The 18,765-nt window shown below is 39.2% G+C and overlaps 1 protein-coding gene across 3 annotated transcripts in view; it reads left to right on the top strand.

Moving 5' to 3' along the window:
- Window positions 1–643: 643 nt before the first annotated feature.
- Window positions 644–18,765, top strand: part of LOC149187085 (3'-5' exonuclease domain-containing protein / K homology domain-containing protein / KH domain-containing protein) — a 290,743-nt gene continuing 272,621 nt past the window's right edge. The window contains exon 1 of one of the 3 annotated variants that reach the window (XM_089411279.1): window positions 644–1,025. In XM_089411279.1, coding sequence (XP_089267405.1) covers window positions 935–1,025 — 91 coding nt within the window. In that variant the 5' untranslated portion in view covers window positions 644–934. The remainder of the gene's footprint in view (window positions 1,026–18,765) is intronic. The other 2 variants (XM_089411278.1, XM_089411280.1) reach the window with 2 other exon arrangements.

The following is an 18,765-nucleotide window of genomic DNA, read 5'->3' as shown; positions in this document are numbered from 1 at the left end:
AATAAAAAAAATAAATAATTATAATTATCAATAAAACATTTTTGACTTTGTAAAATTTCATATAACTAAAAACAAAACTAAAATTAAAAATAAAATAAATAATAATAATTATAATTATAATTAATAATTGAACCAACTTGAATTTATCCTAAACTATTTACCAAACAAGATTAGATATCTTAAAATGCAAAAAGAAAAGAGATCTAAAACTTGATAACTCTAAAATTAAAATGAATCCAGACTTTTTATAATTTTTGTTTTCATCATTTCTCAACTTACAAAGTCACAATAATTTTGATATTTCATTTCATTTCAAACCTATTCAATTATATATATATATTATTGTCCTATTCAATTATATATATATATTATAATTTTTTGGCAAAAAAAACAATGATTTTTTTAATAATTAAGAAGAAATAACAATTATACAATATCACATGATTAATGTGATAAAAGTTAATCACCTTCTCATTATATATTATAACTTAAAAGGATTTAAAAGAATTCTATCTGTCAATTGTTAAATTTGAAAATTCCCCTAAACTGCAGCTTGCTTTTGAGATTCTCAACTGATCAATCTTTCCATATTTGATTTCATTGAGCGAGGTCTTGTAGTTTTCCCCATTCTCAGGTTTAATCGCCTTCTACGAAAGCTTAGTTTTAAATCCCTGTAAACAATGCTTTCTTTTCGTACTTTTTTTGAATTTCCGTCGACGGTATGAAATTAATTTAAATTGGAACAAATACTCTCGCGATAAATTAAACGCAAAAAATGCTATTTAGTTTTCAACAATAGTCTAATACAAGCCCCTTCAGCCTTTCATCTTCCCGTTAGTTGATGGGTTACATATGTAGTGTTATGGCTATTTGAGCTCCATAGTGGCAGGAACAGAGCAGCACCGGCCCGGTCCATCAGTGCCAGGTACCCTGAATGACTTTCTTGATCTTCTTTTGCCTTTCGTCTTCTGTCGTTAGCGATGAACGCAAAGCGGCAATCAGATTGTATGAATTTATTCAGCATGGTCAGATACTATTCTGTAACACAATTTGCTGTGTTAGAGTGCTTTCGCAGGGTTAGTTTTGTTAGTTCAAAATTTTGCCTAGTATGGCAGCCGAGGTTGTTTTTGCATTGTAATTTAATTTTTTGACTAAATATAGTAACCAATTATGGAAACCTGCCCCCAGATGTTCAAATTAGGTTTTATTCAACGACATATATCAAATGATTAAATGAACTACAAACTATACTTCGGTATCCAGCAATCAATTTAAAGCGGCAAGCAAATGCTTTAATTTACTGAACATGATTGGCTGTTTCCCTCTGTAATACAATTCATTGCGTTACAATGATCTCTCAGGGTTAGTTACGTTAGTTTAAATCTCTGTATATTATGGCAGTTGAGGTAGCTTTTTCATTATTATTTAATTTCATGATTAAACATAATAAGCAACTATGGAACCCGGTCCCCCTGATGTTCAAATTAGGTTTTATTTTATCGAGATACATTAAATGATTGAATAAACTATACTTAGCTTTAAGGCCATGTCGGATCTTTATCGTTAAATGCCTTCTTTAGCCGCGGATTGTTTCTGTATATTGGAACTCTTGTGTATTTACTTCAATCATGAAATGACTTTATGTGCGTGGGTTCATCGTCTACGTGGAAACATGTTTTCATTGCGATGCCTATTTGGCTGCTGGTTATACTAAGCATGTTTACGATGTACGGGCCGAAAGTTTCGACCGGGAAAGATCACTAACAGTGTTTAGGAAACATTGGCTGCACCAAAACTTTGTCAAGTGGGAAGCCGGCTTTGGGGTGTAAGTTTCCTGGTTGATGTCGTAGCATCCTCCCTTATTCCAGTACTAACATAGCTGGCAGTTCTGATGTCATGCCTTGTGGGCTCTCCTTGTCTTAATAACATAATTATGTTATGGGATTTCATTCCATATTAGTAATTACTCTATTCCACTTTCATATAGGTTTTTGGAATTAATCTCTAAATTAGGATTTGCTTTGTAGAATGTGCCACCGTTGTTGTTTTGAGCCCTTTGCAACCTGGATGAAACAAATAGGATTTTTCCAGATACTCTGTCCTTAAATATTCCATAAATGTGACAAGAATGAAACAAGATATAGATCGGGGGATTCTTCTGGATTAGGCACCTTGACGGTGGAGTCTTCTGTTTGACAGGGGCAGGTTTTGTGGAAGAGGAAGAGACTTATAGCCATAGTCACAACTTCCTAACATATGAGATCGATACAGAAAAAGGGACTAAATCAGACATATTAAGAAAAATTTATAATAATTACACACCTGGTTTTAAATTTTCTCATACAGGCATATGTTTACAACTTTACAACCTCATAGAGCATAATGTTGAATAGGTATTCAGCAGAACTGTTGATTGTCTTGGCTGTTTTTCGTTCCCATAGATGGTCAGACAAAAGAAGCGGGAAGAAAAGGTGCCATCGAGCAAAAGTGCTTTTTTTGGTCACTATGCTCATAGACAATGTACTGTAGCACTCAACGTATTTGTTGTCATCAACCATGCTGAGATCCTCCCTTATCATCTATCAAGTTTTCATATGAAGGATTACTCAATTGCCAATTCCAAATCTATCAATGGTGCTACTGATACCAATTTAATAGTTTGCAATTACACTGAATCAACTAAATACTGAAGCTCTTATTCAACTTGGATACAAATGTACACAATATATAATTAGAATGGCTCTACTTCGGATGATAATTCAAATAAATATAATGGGCCTCTTGATACGCATAGAGAATCATGCATACAACAGTTGGGGGAGATAATTGTTTGCTCAAATATCTATAACTTCCCAATCAATTCAAGATAAGGGGTCTCTTTATACACGGCAGTTAGGGAACATAATTGTTTGCCCATATATTCAAGACTTCTGAACTCAGACTTCATATTGATGTCTTCATAATGACTTTCTGAGTTGACTTACAACCCACTTCATTAACAAAGTACATCATCCCTATAATAATAAGACTTCCATCACCACATGTCATTGGAGAATAAATGACAAAATATCTACCCAGCTATAATTCAAACTCCGTCTATGGATGGCAATTGGAGTGTTGATGTTAAATATTCTAATACCAGCTCAAATTTATTTTCTCACAACAATTTTTATTCCCAACAATTTTATTTATTAACCAAATAAATTTTGAATTGTTGAAAAATAAATTCAGTAGTATTTTAACTTCCAGAAATTTATATGCAGCGGAAATAAAATCAGAGAGAGATCAATCACACATTACAATAGATAAACACCCACAACTATTTTCCTTCATTAATTAGGTTTCGATCCACAGAGAAATTACAAGGAAATATGCTTTGACTGGACCCTGTAACTCAGCCCCATTGGATGAATCCGGCCTAAGAAATTCGACACACTAGAAATCAGCCTTTGAAGAAATTCAGTCTGGAGAATTCGGCCCATCTCTTCACCAACAACTCGGCTCTGCACCTTCCCCTCGCACAACCTTTGTTGTTATAAGAAATTTGGTGCTAGCAAATTGGCCTCTTCGATAAATCGACTTCCTTTTCGCTTTAGCAATTCGGCCCTGCAATTTCAAGCAATTTGGCCTCCTGGAAATCTCTCGAATTAACTTGCACTCTTTCTCCTTTGTTGTTACAATTTGTTGAGCCTCTCGCTCTAGAGAAAATTGATTTCTCCAATATTGTGTCTTTACCTCTCCCTTAGGCTTATTTTATAATCTTCATTAAGCCCAAATCCCTAACCCTAATCTCCCTTCTAGAAGATCTAGGAGATCAACGGTTGAAATAATTTCTAAGTCACTTAAATATTTAAATTATTTGTCCTTAGAAATTGACTTAATAGTCCACAATAATTAATTGATTTTAATTATGTAATTTTCCTGAGTTAGACTCAATAAAGAAGACATAAATCACTTACTCCACCAAGCAAGTACCTAAAGAGGCAATAAATCATCTTCTACATGCCAAGACACCAAGCTCATGTAGAATACCTTTTGAAGCTACCACAAGCTTCAACACCCCTTCCTAGCAAGGAAGGGATTGCCCACTACCTCCAACTTTTCTCTATACTTCACAAGCTTCCCTTTCATTAGAGGCTTAGTGAGAATATCTGCGACGTGCTCCTTTGTGGAAATGTACTGCAATCTCACAACACCTCTATGAAGCTCAATGTGCTTGGACCAATCATGAAACACATGATTCTCAGAGAGCTTAATGCAACTCTGATTGTCACAGTGAATCATCGTTGGCCCCATCTCCAAATCAAATAATCTTGCAAGCATCTTGCGAAGCCATATTGCCTCACAACTTGCCATACTCGTTGCCATGTACTCTGTCTCTGTTGAACTAAGTGCCATTGATTGTTGCTTCCTTTTCTACCATGAGATCATGGTTGATCCTAAGATGAAACAACATGCAGACGTGGATTTTTTGTCCACAACACTCCCAGCGTAATCAGAATCTGTGTACCCTTGTAGCTTCACTTTAGCAACATCAACATATTCGAGTTCAAAATCCACTGTACCTCGTAGGTATCTCTATTCTCAACACATGCTTCACTGCCACCCAATGAACATGTCTCGGCTCCACCATGATTTGGCTAAGTATATTCACAACAAAACAAATATTTGACTTGGTGTTGACTAGATACATCAACGAACCCATCAGTTGCCTATACAGTGTGGGATCCACCAACTCGCATTAAGAAGTGTTGATTTTTCTTAGGATCTTCTAACTGATAATTACTTCTTATGATTTCTTACATTAATCTTTTCTTGCATTCAAATTTATCATAAAGAAATTACATAAAAGATCTCAATAGTAGAAACAAAATGCAAGTAGGATCATAAAGAAACAACCAAACAAGAGACACAAGAATTCACCTTGGGAACACCCACATGGGGGAAAAACCCAACAACCTTTTTCTTAGAGAAAACATTAAGTTCAACATAGATATATCAAGTCAAACATAAAGTCAAGCTGGCTAGAAACATAGCCCTGGTCACACCTGGTTAAACTACCCTTTAGATAACTCAAACTATCGCCCAATGAATTTGGCCTGGTTTGATATGCTAGGGCTGAATTTCGGCCTCCTACTGTTTCGAAGAATCTCGATCCTGCTGCTCTGGTATGCCCAAAAACTCTGCCTCAGATATCTAACCAAGATTTGACCTTTTCTTTGCCTCATATTCGTCCTATGCTTTGCCTAAGGTTCGCCCTATTCTCTGCCTTAGATCTGTTGAAAAATCTATAGGGCAATAGATAGGATGATTTCTCTTTTCTTGATAACTGTTTGTGATGTCTTTTTACTTTTTCTTACTTATTAGCTTCTTCACTTATTATTATGTTTGTGTCTCATCAAATAGTTACCACAACAAGAAAAACAATAGTACACAAGAACAAAGAATGTGTTAGAAAATAAAAAAGGCAGAAATATTTTCTTATGTTGATAACTACTTGTGATATTATTACGTTCTTATTAGCTTCTTTATGTTCTTCCTTTATCTTTGTTTCATCAAGCAATTACCAAAAGCAAAACACGAAGATCAATGGACACCAGATGCAGGCACTCAGCTAGGGCTAAAACCCCTTTATAGGGAAAAAAACCTGGTCAAAACTCTTCCTTCAATAGATTCAAATTGAGATGGACCAAGACCCTAGACCAAAAGACCTTCCTTCTCCACCAAGTCAGCTCTTCCTTCTGATAGATGATCTCTTCCAAAGTTACCAAGTGCCAACTTCTCAAATTCAGCTTCAACCCAGAATTTCGACCCCTAGCTTCAGAACTTCAACCCAACTTTAGGACTGCAGTTTCGATCTTAACAACTTCAGTAGCTTCAGCCTAGCAGCGTCGCAACTTCGACCTTGATGCAACTTCACATCATCAATGCAACTTCATAGCTTTGATGCGGTTTCCCAACTTCGATCTAGCTTTAGAATTTCGTTGTACAAGAGAGAGAGAGAGAGAGAGAGAGAGAGACCCAAAAACTTCGATTCCAGCTTCCTTCTTGAACTTCACACTTTTTCTGCTCCCAGTTACTGCAATTCAAACTTGTTGTAAGTGAGTGACAAATGAGGTCGAGTTGCTCCAATATATAGGCTTCTTGTGAGGTTGAATTCCCCTGTTGAGGCCGACTTGTCTTTCCATGAGGCCAATTTGGTGGAGGAGGCCTAGAAGACCTAAAATACAATAAAATAAATTTCTTCTTTGACAAATAAATCCCAAGAAGGGTTTTTTACAATATGACATGGACAAGGACACTTGACATAAACCCTAGAACCCTGCAATGGAGGCTATGACCTAAAAACAATTGACCCAAGCATGAAACCCATGCTTTAATAAGTCAATTTATTTATAATAATTTTTTCTTTCTTTCTCTTGATAAATACATTTTAAATATAATTATGAAGGCCGACACTAGTTACATTCTTCAACACTCCCTCTTAACTAGGGAGGTATTCATAATTACCTATATTTATAAAGGTACATGGAAGATCTAAAAAATGAACTACAAAGAGTTATGGCAGAGTCAGTGCCTCAGACTAGATACCTGACTAGGGTTATCTATCCGGGTGGGACTAAGATGGACTAAAGCTTTCAGCCAGTCTAGGTACTATCAAGCTTACTAACTAATCATCAACCTAGGGATCTAGGTGTGTATCCAAGGTCAGAGCTCCAAGTCCAATTCCACCCTCCCACTTCGGGATCTAGACATCAAACACACATAGGCTGGCCAAATGTCTTCCCAAGCATCCGCCATTAGATGCTTCATCTCTCCCTAATAAACTAGATATATCCATTTGTCCAAGCATGCGTCCCAAGTGTTCATCCTTCATGGAGATATTTACCTGTTCAAACACAAACCCCAATCAACAATAAACTTTCAAATATACATATAGAATTAAACTCAAACCTTCGAGGTCCTCATTCATTCAGATGCTGCTTGTATCATCAAGTTATCCATACATAATTTTGCCGGAAGCTTTCTTCTTCTTCTTTTATTTCTTCAATAGTACCAAATACATCCTCAGCAATTCTCAAGTCTTTTACACGAACATTCATCTGTAGTTCTTTTTGCTTAATTCAAAGTATTCATTGTCATAATGTGCGCTCCCTCTCAACGGGGGAGATAGACCCTTTCTTCTATCCAGTCTCCCTCTTAACTTAGGGAGATCAACAACTTCTTAGTATTGGAGAAATTTCATCTTGATTATCATCATTCATATAACTTCTTTTATCGAACATCTTCATCATCTTGAAGATTATGTACCTGCAAAACTTTAATGGCAAAGTACAACCAAATACAAAAGCATGAAGTTAACTATATCAGAATCATGTCAATATATTGCAAGCAATTAGACATTAGACATTAAACACCTAGTTAGGTTCATGATTAGCAAGAAACACATACTTCTTGCTAGGGTTATTGTCATAAACCCTTTGACTACTATATAAAGTAACTCAATCAAGAAATTTATCTAGGACCTCAATATTACTCTTAGAGATATGTTAGACTCTACTACGATTTGCTGCAAACCCTAGATTCCAGATCCATCTAAGGTTTCAACAATGTTAGACACTACTAAGGTTTGTTGCAAACCCTAGATTTTATCATCAAAACTAAATCATATTGGAAAACAATTGATAATTTATGAGCATCAATAATTAGGTCATCATACTTGCAAATACATATATGGGATTTCATGCATTAGCAATTCACACCAATATCTACACAAACATCAATACATCAGAGTTAGATGCATAACAATTTTGATCAGGCTAGAGTTTAGATGTACAACTACCTAGGGATTCATTCATAGGACCTTGATATAGATATTATACATGTTTAGTTCATAAACCCTAAATTACCAAACTTTAAAGATCTAGGGTTTCAATATATGACTTAGATATCAATAGAAAACCCTAAAGGGCTAGGATTTTTATAACAATTCCAAAACATCAAAAGAATAGTAATTCTAGATTTCATCAACAACCCTAAGTATACTAGGGTTTCAATATTAGCATTGACATACCCTTAGGTTAGGGTTTTACAATGAACCTTTTTAGGGTTCCACAAGAATGATAATATAATGAGGGTAGATTCAATCTAATGATTAATCACCCTAACAAGAATCTTTGTGATTCAAAATCCTAGACATAATGATGTCAGTAATGTAAAGCAATTTTAAAATAGAATGAACATACCTTTTTTCAAGAGAACTTTATAACGAAGTTTATAGTCTAAGACATACCTCGAGTTGTTCTTTACAAACCTTGTAGAACATTAATTCTTGAAGGGCTTCCTTTGCAACCAAAAGTCTATCTTTTGAAGTCTCCTCCATAACCTTAGAGTATTTAGCAGGCTTTCCTAACCAAGGAAAATATAAAGGTCAGTAGCACATAATACAAACAAAATCTTAATGTGAGAAGGAAACCAAAACATGAAACTATGAACAACAAAGAACAAAATACTTATCTTTTGGTAGATTTGTGGAGGCTCCTTCTTAATCCAACCTTGAGGGATACCTACAACTTATCAAAATAATTCAAAACTATTCTTAACACGACATGTTAGACCTACAAATTATAGAAATCAAAACATAAAGAAGAACATTGCAAAAGTTAAAGTAGAAGGATATGTAAGGGATAGTGTCCCTAGGAGTCTCTAGCAAATAAGTCTTTGATCTCGGATTCTTCAGTCTTGTTTTTCTTAGGGGAGCTTCATCAACAATATTCACATGTTCCCTCTTTCTCTTCTTATTTCTTGGATTCTCTGGACAATGGCTTTTGTAGTGACCCATTTTGTGACAGTTGTAACATTCAATCTTGGATAGGTCCACTCTTGGTTATTAGGCATGAGGTCAATGTCCTGATCTAACTCTGGCTGAACTACATGTGTGTCCATCTTTTCCAATGTTTGTTCAATCTCCTAAGCAAAGTCTTGCTCCTGCGACTGCTCACCTTGTCTGCTATGTGCTAGCTGCTCGGATGAATCAATAACCTGTATGGACGCAGTTTCATCAATGTGTGCATGCTGCGCCTCCTGTTGTTCCTGTTCCTGCTGCGCTTTGTTTTCTCTTCTGCGCAACTCTTGTTCTTCCCTGAGTTGTTGCTTCAACTCCTGCAACTCCTTTTTTGCCTCCTCCAACTTCTGCTTTTCCCTCTGCCTTTGCGCGATCCTTCTGTCGCGTTGTCGCCTCTTTGCCTCAATCTCCAAAGCTGCTCTTAACACAAGTGGTTCTGCTACAAAGTTGCAGCTTTGCTCCGCCTCTGTGCTGTCAACAACCTTCCTCTTTCCTTTTTCATGCGCAGGTCTGCTGCCCTTTGCTGCTGTTGATGTTGTTGCCTTCTATGCTGCTAACCACTCTACAACCATTCTGTCTAGTTCATTCAGCCTTGAGAAGTTATAGCAATATCTCCATGGGTCTTCTTCAGGCCAATAACACGCCCTGTGGATCCAAGGATGATACACTCTCACACAGTGGTCTTCTACTAAGCGATGTAGGTCATATGGATTCAAACTTTTGGTGCTGAAGGTGAATCTCTTGAATTCCTCCGTCTCAGCCTCAACATGCTTGAGATTCTGGATCTCATACAACCCGATCTGCAAAGGAAGAGCGAGCCAAGGTGCCTTCTTCTTCCTATGCAGTCTTGCTAACAACCCTGTGGAGATGTGGTATGCAACTTCTTGCATGACCAGCTTGTCCATGGCAAACTTTGGTAAAACATGCGGAGCCTTCTCTGCGTTGTACATCCGGATGAAGGTGCCAAGGGGTGAGGCATACCAATCTGCTATGTCAACCAATGCCTCCATCGCTGTCTGCGACATGCAAGGCAGATCCTGCTCAAAGATCATCCTATACACCAGGGTGACGAAGTGGTCTGATAGCTGTATTATAACTCCACAAAAGCTGCACTTGGAGAACAACCTACAATAAGTGTGCACAAAGGTTTCTAAAGGTGTCCATGCCCAACCCAAGCTTGGGAACTGCTGACGGGCACAGATTGCATCAAGTATGTAAGTGGACATGAAAAGCTTTGCTTGCTAACCCTTGGGCGAATGCCGGGCTTCTGTTACTTGTCCCTTCAGCTGGAGAGCCAACATGTCGAACCAATTGAAAGGTCTTCCTTCGTTCCCCAGCTGATCCAACACAATCACCCAACTATGCGGGAAGGTTTATGTACTCTCTTGGCTGTATAAGCGGCATGCGAAGATGACCAAGAGCTGATAAGCCTTCCACAGTATCCTTGTCTTGTACACTTGGTTGGGTGTTGTCCTGAACTTAGATGGCTCTTTCACCTAGCTCTTCAAGATGTCTCTTGAGTTTGCACTGCTGTTGGGCCTGGTGAAGGGTGCATCCATTGTGACTACCGGCTGCGGCAAACGCTACATATCCTGAAAGTCCTTTGCCCTAAAGGTAGCAAATTTTGTTCCACTGACACTGCTCAACACCATTGTCTCTGGATCACTATGCAAGACAATTCGGTGGATCATGTCTGCGCATGGAAACGCAGGATACTTGCATGCAATCCGGTACAAGCCAGACTTGTGTATGTTGACATAGACTCTGCGATCCTCAAGATTCTCCTCGAAGGTGCTTGAAAAGAAGTCGTTGTTGTCCTGCCATTTCATCTTGATCTCCTTGTCTATGAACAACTTAGTGTCTTCATAGATGGGCAAGCTCATAGACACTTGCTCGATCACATCTCCAGTTTCACTCTCAACGGTGTCTTTTGACCCTGCTCTCTTGGAAGCCATTGTACCTGTACTGCTGAGAGATGGACGAACACCTGTGATACCTGGAGACAAAGCAACACTCATGGAAAACAAACTGTCAGTTGAAAACCAAAAGCAACTTGAGGACTGACATGTAACAGACCCGGGTGATTGACTGGAAGATTTGCGCAATTTTCACTGGGAGGCTGACTGCCAGAACACAGTCTGGACTATCAGCGGGCTGACTGACTGCTGAAACTATGCAGAGCACAGTCCAACTTGGCCTGCTCTGAAACTGCGCAATGCACAGTTTTAGTTAGCATGACTGTAACCCAGTAAAATTGCATTGCACATTTCGGGGGTCAACTAAGGCACTACCTCTCAGAATTGCACAGAGCAAGCCTGGGAGGCCAGTGTGAGGCAAGCTCTGTGCAATTTCTGGGAGCAAGGCAAGGCCTTCCATCCCAGAAATGCACAATGCAAGTTGCGCAAGGCAAGGTCCGGGCCAAGGTAGCTTAGACCCGCCGAAGGGCGACTGAAAACAGTATGGACTGAATGCATGTGCGAAAGTGGGTGCAGACATGAGTGAATGAACATGCATGCAATTAGTGAGTGCAGGATTCAGTAAAACGAGAAAAACAACTAAGCGTGTGAAGCGAGTCGCTGCAACAATGACTGTCAGTGCAGAAACAGTGTCATGCATGCGACAGCGAGGAGATGCAATGGAAAAATTGAAACAATGCTTCTACAAGCTAACATGCATTAAAACGACAACAAGCGTTCAATGAAACCAAGCAAACAACACTCACACAAACCGACATATAAAAAGCGACAGAAAAGCAGCAAAAGACAAGAAAAGCGGATTTACCCGGAAAAAGATGAGCTGAGTGTGCCTTAGGTTCCTAGATGCGATGGGGAATGCTAGATCTCCAAGATCGAAGTGAAGAATATGCTCTAAAACGTCGAATAAATAGTTTTGATAAGATTGAGGCTTATGACGTGCATGCCACAAATCTAGGAAAAAGCGACACTTGGCGGGAGGTTTCTAAAATGACTTTTGCATGTAACGTCTAGCTGCTAAAAATAGATCCCTAAAATTTAGGGATGTTTTTTGCTTTTTTGGGAAAAAGTAGCCCATGCATGCAAAGCAAGATTGCTTAGTCCTGGAGGGAATCGATCAACTTAGTGGCACATGCAACAGACTGCAAGCCTCTGGATGACTTTTGCGCAGTTTCTGGGCCGAGTGGCTTTGGCTGCCCCTCAAACTTTGCGCAATTTCGGGACTGAAGCCAAGGCTGTCAGCGAGATCTGCGTAAATTCTGAGAGCAAGCCCAGTGATGGGCTGCTCTGTGCAATTTCCAAGGGGAAGACAGTATGCTTGCTCTGCACATTTATGGAGAGCAGCAGTCTACCTTGATGCTCTACGCAATTCTGGAGAGCAAGGCTGGTTTCCCTCCAGTTCTACGCAATTTTCCAAGTGAGCACAAGTGTAATGACCATTTACAATAACCAGAACTGAATTACAGGAAAACTAAAGATTTTAAATTTGTACTTACCTTAACTGCGGTTGATTCTGCTACTGAACTGGTGTCGTTGCTGATGTTGTGGCTAATTTGATCCAATTTCCGGGAAACCAATTCCTCCCAGCCAGACTGAGCAGATGGCTGCTCAACCCAGTAAGCTACTCGCAGAAGCTTACTGCCCCCGTGCCCAGAACCTCAGGCCGGTTAAAGCTCTTCCACTGGTAATTCTTAGTCCTCTGGTCTGAACTCCTAATTTCAGCTCCTGCCCTCCATTCTCAGTTTTTTTCCCCCTGTGATCGGTTCAGATTAGTGATTTTATAATGGCAGGCTTGGCGGTGGCCACCCTCCTGCTTACGGCCACCGCTCTTCTTCCTCCTGACACGCCTCCGCATGCATTTCAGTATCAGATATTGTGCTTTACTCATATTTCATGTTTGCGTTACCTCTTTACGTAAGGTTTGATATTTTATATCCCCTTTTAATATAAACTTTAATTTTATGAGGTTTATATATATATATATATATATATATATATATATATATTTATAAGTTTAAACTTTATATTTATAACAAAGTTTTATTCATAATTATTTTTAGTATAAAGTTTATCAAATCAGTTTTTAATATAAGGTTTGGAAGGGTTATTACATACACTCCCCCTTCAAAAACTTCGTCCCGAAGTTAGATTTCAAAATTTTGTTTTAATGTCAGGAGATTATAAAATTAGCGTTTTAGGTTTATGATTTTAAATGGATAATTCTTACTCAGGTTCCCAAGCTATTCTAAAATCATCCTATCCTTCCTAATCTCTTCCGCTCCCATCCTATCCGTCCTCTACTGGAGTATGCCGTGGCGTCAGTTTTACTGATCTAACCATTCATAACTCTAAGGTGACAGCGTCGGTTATACCGACCTGATTCTCAGTAGGCATCCGGCAGTCATCATCACACGTCTAGGGGAGCGTGACTCGCACAGTCCTCCCATGACTCCAGGGTTCGAAGGATAAACGGTGGGTAACACCTCCACCCCTCCCAGTAAAATTTGGGCTAATACCTTATCATAGAATCACTTTGAGCTTTAACTGTTCTGAGGTTCTGTCATCACGTGGTCATCCCGGAAATTGGATCATTTATCTGCAATCATAGTTTATCTGCAATCATACACTTACCCATGCATTTGTAAAATGTGCATCAGCATATTCAAAATAACTTATGTATTATTTACATATGATACTACAGCATAACATATTTTGTCATATTCTATGCATGTATTTTGACTTTTATTTAGGATGTATTCACTTCCTGTCTTCCATTCCAGTTGCTCATCTTTGACATGCATAAATAAAACAGATTTATATTGTTTCAATTTCTATCAGAAGTAAAATCATTTAACGGCCTTTAACCTTACTTTGACAACTATAATTTAGTAAAACGAACCACATATATCATTTTGGTATCCATGTACCAGCAGAAATTTAAACATATATTATGCCATAAAGTTTCATGTTTATCCATAATCATTCAAAATGTTTCTGAGTCTCTGATTGTAGTGAAGTAAATATATACTAAACATAGTGTAAAGTTCTTCAAAATGGACATAAATTAGGGTATCTCTGACATATGTCCTCTGTATTTTCCCAAGTTGCTGATCCAAGACTATACTTGTCCCATTGGACCTTAACTTGGTCCACCAGACGATTCCTCAACTGTCGAATTCTACGTTCCAGTATACGTAACGGTTCGACCGTTATGACTCCCTCGTCCGATACCTGCAATTCTTTCCACTGGAGGTTATGGGATAGATCAGCTATATAATGTCTTAATACAGAAACATGAAATACATTATGAATTCTATGCAGGTGAGGTGGCAGGGCAAGACGATAGGCAACAGATCCCACTCTTTCCACGACTTTAAATGGCCCAATAAATCGGGGTGATAACTTTGTCCCTTTTCCAAATCGAATAGTACTTTTATTTGGCTTGATGCGGATGAAAACCTGATCCCCTACTTCATAGTTCCTGTCCGTCCTATGGGCATCAGCATAACTCTTCTGTCTATCTTGGGCTTCCTTTAATCGCTGTCTAATTTGTCTGACCTGCGCTTCCATTTCATGGATTAATTCTGGTCCTATTATCACTCGATCTTCTAACCTGTCCCAACTTAACGGTGTTCTGCAAGGTCTGCCATATAAAGCTTCAAATGGAGGCATCCCAATCGAACTGTGGTAACTCTTGTTGTATGCGAATTCGACTAAGGGTAAATACTTTTCCCAGTGTGATTGCTGATCCATTACATACATTCGCAACATGTCTTCAAGTACTTGATTTACTCTTTCAGTTTGCCCATCAGTCTCAGGATGGTAGGCAGTGCTTAAATTTAGCTGAGTACCTAAGGCTGTCTGCATGCAAGTCCAGAATCTGGAAGTGAATCGCGAATCTCTATCGGATATAATCTTCTTAGGTACTCCATGAAATCTGATAATTTCATTTATGAATACTCGAGCTACGTCAGCAACATCATAAGTATTTCTTACCGGAATGAAATGGGCGCTTTTTGTTAATTTATCCACCACTACCAGAATGGCATTGTGTCTTTGAGAAGTAAGAGGTAGCCCAGTGATAAAATCCATAGAAATGGTCTCCCATTTAGACATAGGAATGTCGTGGGGTTGTAAGAGGCCCGCTGGGTGACAATGATCTGCCTTTACTCGCTGACATTCCAAACATTTTGCAACAAATCGAGTGATATCACGCTTCATGCCTGCCCAAAAGAAGAGTTTCTTGGTATCCACATACATTTTCCCTACTCCAGGATGAGCACAATATACTGCTTTGTGGGCTTCCCCAAGGATGGTATCTCGAAGATCTTTATCATCAGGAATGTACATCCTTCCATGGAATCGTAAGATCCCATCGTTTTCTAATTCATAACCCTCAAATTTAGATTCTTTTGCCTTAATTCCCTCAAGACTTGCTCTCACCTTTAAATACCAGCTGTCTTTTATAAGACACCCAGTACTCGTTGTCTTAAGTCCACTTTAATGGGTATGAGAGAAAATATCCGAGGTCTCCTGCTTAAAGCATCGGCTACTACATTTTCTTTTCCCTTAATATATGATATTCCGAAGTCATATTCACTTAGGAATTCACTCCATCGTCTTTGCCTGGCATTTAAGTCTCTTTGGGTGAACAAATATTGTAGACTTTGATGGTCGCTTTTAAGTGTAAAATTTCGTCCCACCAGATAGTGTCTCCAAATCTTTAAAGCTAGCATTACAGCGGCCAATTCTAAATCGTGAGTAGCATAGAGTTCTTCATGAGTTTTTAGCTTTCTGGAAGCATAAGCTATCACTCCCTTATCCTGCATCAATACTGCACCCAACACTTGCTTGGATGCATCAGTACATACCGTAAAGTCTTTGCCCATATCAAGGACTCTTAGGATTGGTGCACTAGTGAGTAGTCTTTTGAGTTCAGAGAATGCTTTATTACATTCCTCGGTCCACTCATACTTAACACCTTTACGCTGAAGGGTTGTGATTGGCTTTGCGATTTTGGAGAATCCCTCCACAAATCTCCGGTAATAACCGGCTAAACCCATAAAGCTTCGAATCTCATGAGCATTTTTCGGTATTGGCCATTCCATGATCGCTTTTACCTTCTCAGGATCTACTGAAATCCCTTCACCTGATATGATGTGACCTAAATAATGAATCTTTTCCTGAAAAAAAGAACACTTGGACAGTTTTCCATATAACTGACGTTCTCTAAGGCAGGACAATACTATCCGCAAATGATCTTCATGCTCTTCTTCATTCTTGGAATAGATGAGAATATCATCTAAAAAGACTTGTACAAATTTATCAAGATATTGACGGAAAACACTGTTCATAAGATTCATGAATACGGCTGGCGCATTTGTTAACCCAAATGGTACCATAGTAGATTCATAATGTCCAAAACGTGTCCGGAATGCAGTCTTAGAGATATCATTTTCAGAAATCCTTAGCTGATGATACCCTGATCGAAGATCAATTTTTGAAAAGACAGTAGCTCCTTTCATTTGATCGAAAAGATCATCGATTCGCAGCATAGGGTATTGATTCTTTACTGTAGCTCGATTCAAGTCTCGATAGTCTATGCATAATCTTAAGGATCCATCTTTCTTCTTCACAAAAATTACAGGAGCGCCCCAAGGTGAGGTACTGGGCCGAATATGCTCTATATCGAGTAGTTCCTTCAACTGGATTTGCAATTCCTGAAGTTCTGGAGCTGTCATTCTATAAGGCGTTTTAGAGATCGGTTGGGTACCTGGCTTTAATTCAATAGTGAGATCCAATTCTCTTACCGAGGGTAATCCAGGTAGTTCCTTTGGAAATACATCCGGGAACTCGGCTAACACCGGATATTGTTCTAAGGATGGCCCTTTTTCTTGGCTTACTTCGTGAATTGCATAAGCCTGACAACCCTTTCTTAAACAACGCTTCACCTGCATTGCCGAAATGTAGCGTAACGAAACTTCCCTCTTGATTCCTTGAATTTGGATTACTTCTCCCTCATCATTTATGCCCAGAATCCTTTTTCCATAACAGTCCACCCAAGCTTGGTGAGCTTCCAGCCAATCCATACCTATGATAAGATCATACGTTCCTAAGGCTGTGACATAGACTTTTAGTTTAGTCGAACAGACCCCTAGGTCAATTTTGCATTGATCCACACTCAAGCCCACGGTTTGGAGTTCTCCTGAGGCCATTTCCACTTGGTGGAAATCATTTTGTCTACGAGCTGCCAACCCACATTTGTTTAATGCATATGACGAAATGAAACTATCTGTGGCACCAGTATCAAATAAGATTTTGAGTTTTACGCCATTGATAATACCTGAAGATTCCACTACAGTGGATTGATGGGCTGCTTGGTCGTGGTTGACTACTGCATGAATTCTATGATTACTTCGATTGGCTGATATCGGCTCCTTCCCAGTCCTATGCAATATATTCGATGAAGCTTCTGGGCAGTCACGCTGGAAATGCGGTCCCCCACATCCCCAACAATTGAGCTGCGCTGATCCTCTTGAATCAAGGTGCGAATTTCTAGAGAACGAGCCGCGTCCTCCCATGTTGATTCCTCTCGCACTCCTTCCTCTACCGGCAGTCCCTCGCGATGCCCATGGTCTGGTGTTGGACGATTCTGCGGCTATAGTGTTTACTGCCATGGGAACTCTTGTCCCCACACTTGGGGTAAACCTGTTACCGTAAGGTGGCCTCGAGCTACCTCCTCTAAAAAAGTCTCGGGGAGCCTTCCCTGGAAATCCTGGTTGTAAAGGCCCTGCTGGCCCCATATCTTTTTTGATTCCAAGGTGCTCTTCTGCATAACGCCCACATTCGACTGCCTCGGCTACTGATGAGGGTTTCCACATGCTTACCAAGGCTCTTATGCGAGGATTTAACCCAAATATGAAGCGTTCAGCTTGACGTTCATCAGAATCTAAGTAGTGAATGTATTTTACAAGTTCCATAAATTAATGTATTAATGTATGGAAGGCTCTGGCTTGCTGTTGTTGAAAGTATGGAGGCAAATACTTTGCGCGGAACCTTTCCTCAAATAGTTCCCAAGGGACATTATCCGATGTAAGGTGCAGCTGCTTTTCCAGATTTCCCCACCAAATCAAGGCACTTTCCTTTAGTTGAAACACGGCAATTTTTGTTTTTGCTGAAGGCGAATATTCTCTTAACCTAAGGCATCGGTTCATTCCTTCCAACCATGCTTCAGCGCGTTCACCTGCTCAACCTCCTGAGAATTCTGGGAGTCTAATTTTCTGAAGTTCCCTAGAAATGTCTTCTCTCGATCTTCTGGGCTCAAAATTATTTGGTTCCGCTGAACTGGTGGTTACATGCTGAAATTCCTCTTTGGTTTTAGCCTTAGTTGATTCTTTTAATGTTTCCAATAAGGCTTCCAAAGAGTTCATTATCATAGTCAACTCTGGCGCTGGGGCGATTGGTGCTGATGATGGTCTTGGCGGTGACGATGGTGATGGGGATGATGATGGCGACGGTGGCGGCATTAATGGTGGTGATGCTGCCTGATCACGTCGTCGTCGCTCATACGTCTTTACCATTGTGATGGTTCCTGAACACATAATAAAATCCCGTAAAAATTTTGAGGTGGATAATCGATTTTTAACACACAATTTCCTTTTGCAATTTCACATTCGTAAACGGGTATAGTTTTGCTATTTTTATCCGCTAGGCGGATCTTACTGGTACCGAGGTCAAGGAGGGTGGTCTCGCGACCTCCTTGGCCTAATGCAGGGTATTCTATCCTAATATTAAATAATGCAGAAGTGTATGGTTTATTAATGCCTAGGGTAGATCATCCAAAATTAATTATTAAGTACATTTACAAATTAACTTTTTTAAATATGAATTATCTCGTTATAATGAACATCGTCAACACACCTATCATGTCTCAAACTATTACCTCTA

The sequence above is a fragment of the Pinus tabuliformis genome, chromosome 3_1 (genome assembly GCF_031772625.1).
Source record: "Pinus tabuliformis cultivar Carrire ecotype Pingquan chromosome 3_1, CPIR1, whole genome shotgun sequence".
Lineage (NCBI taxonomy): Eukaryota > Viridiplantae > Streptophyta > Pinopsida > Pinales > Pinaceae > Pinus > Pinus tabuliformis.
Note: the sequence above shows the minus strand (reverse complement) of the source record. Positions and strands in the feature narration are given on the sequence as shown.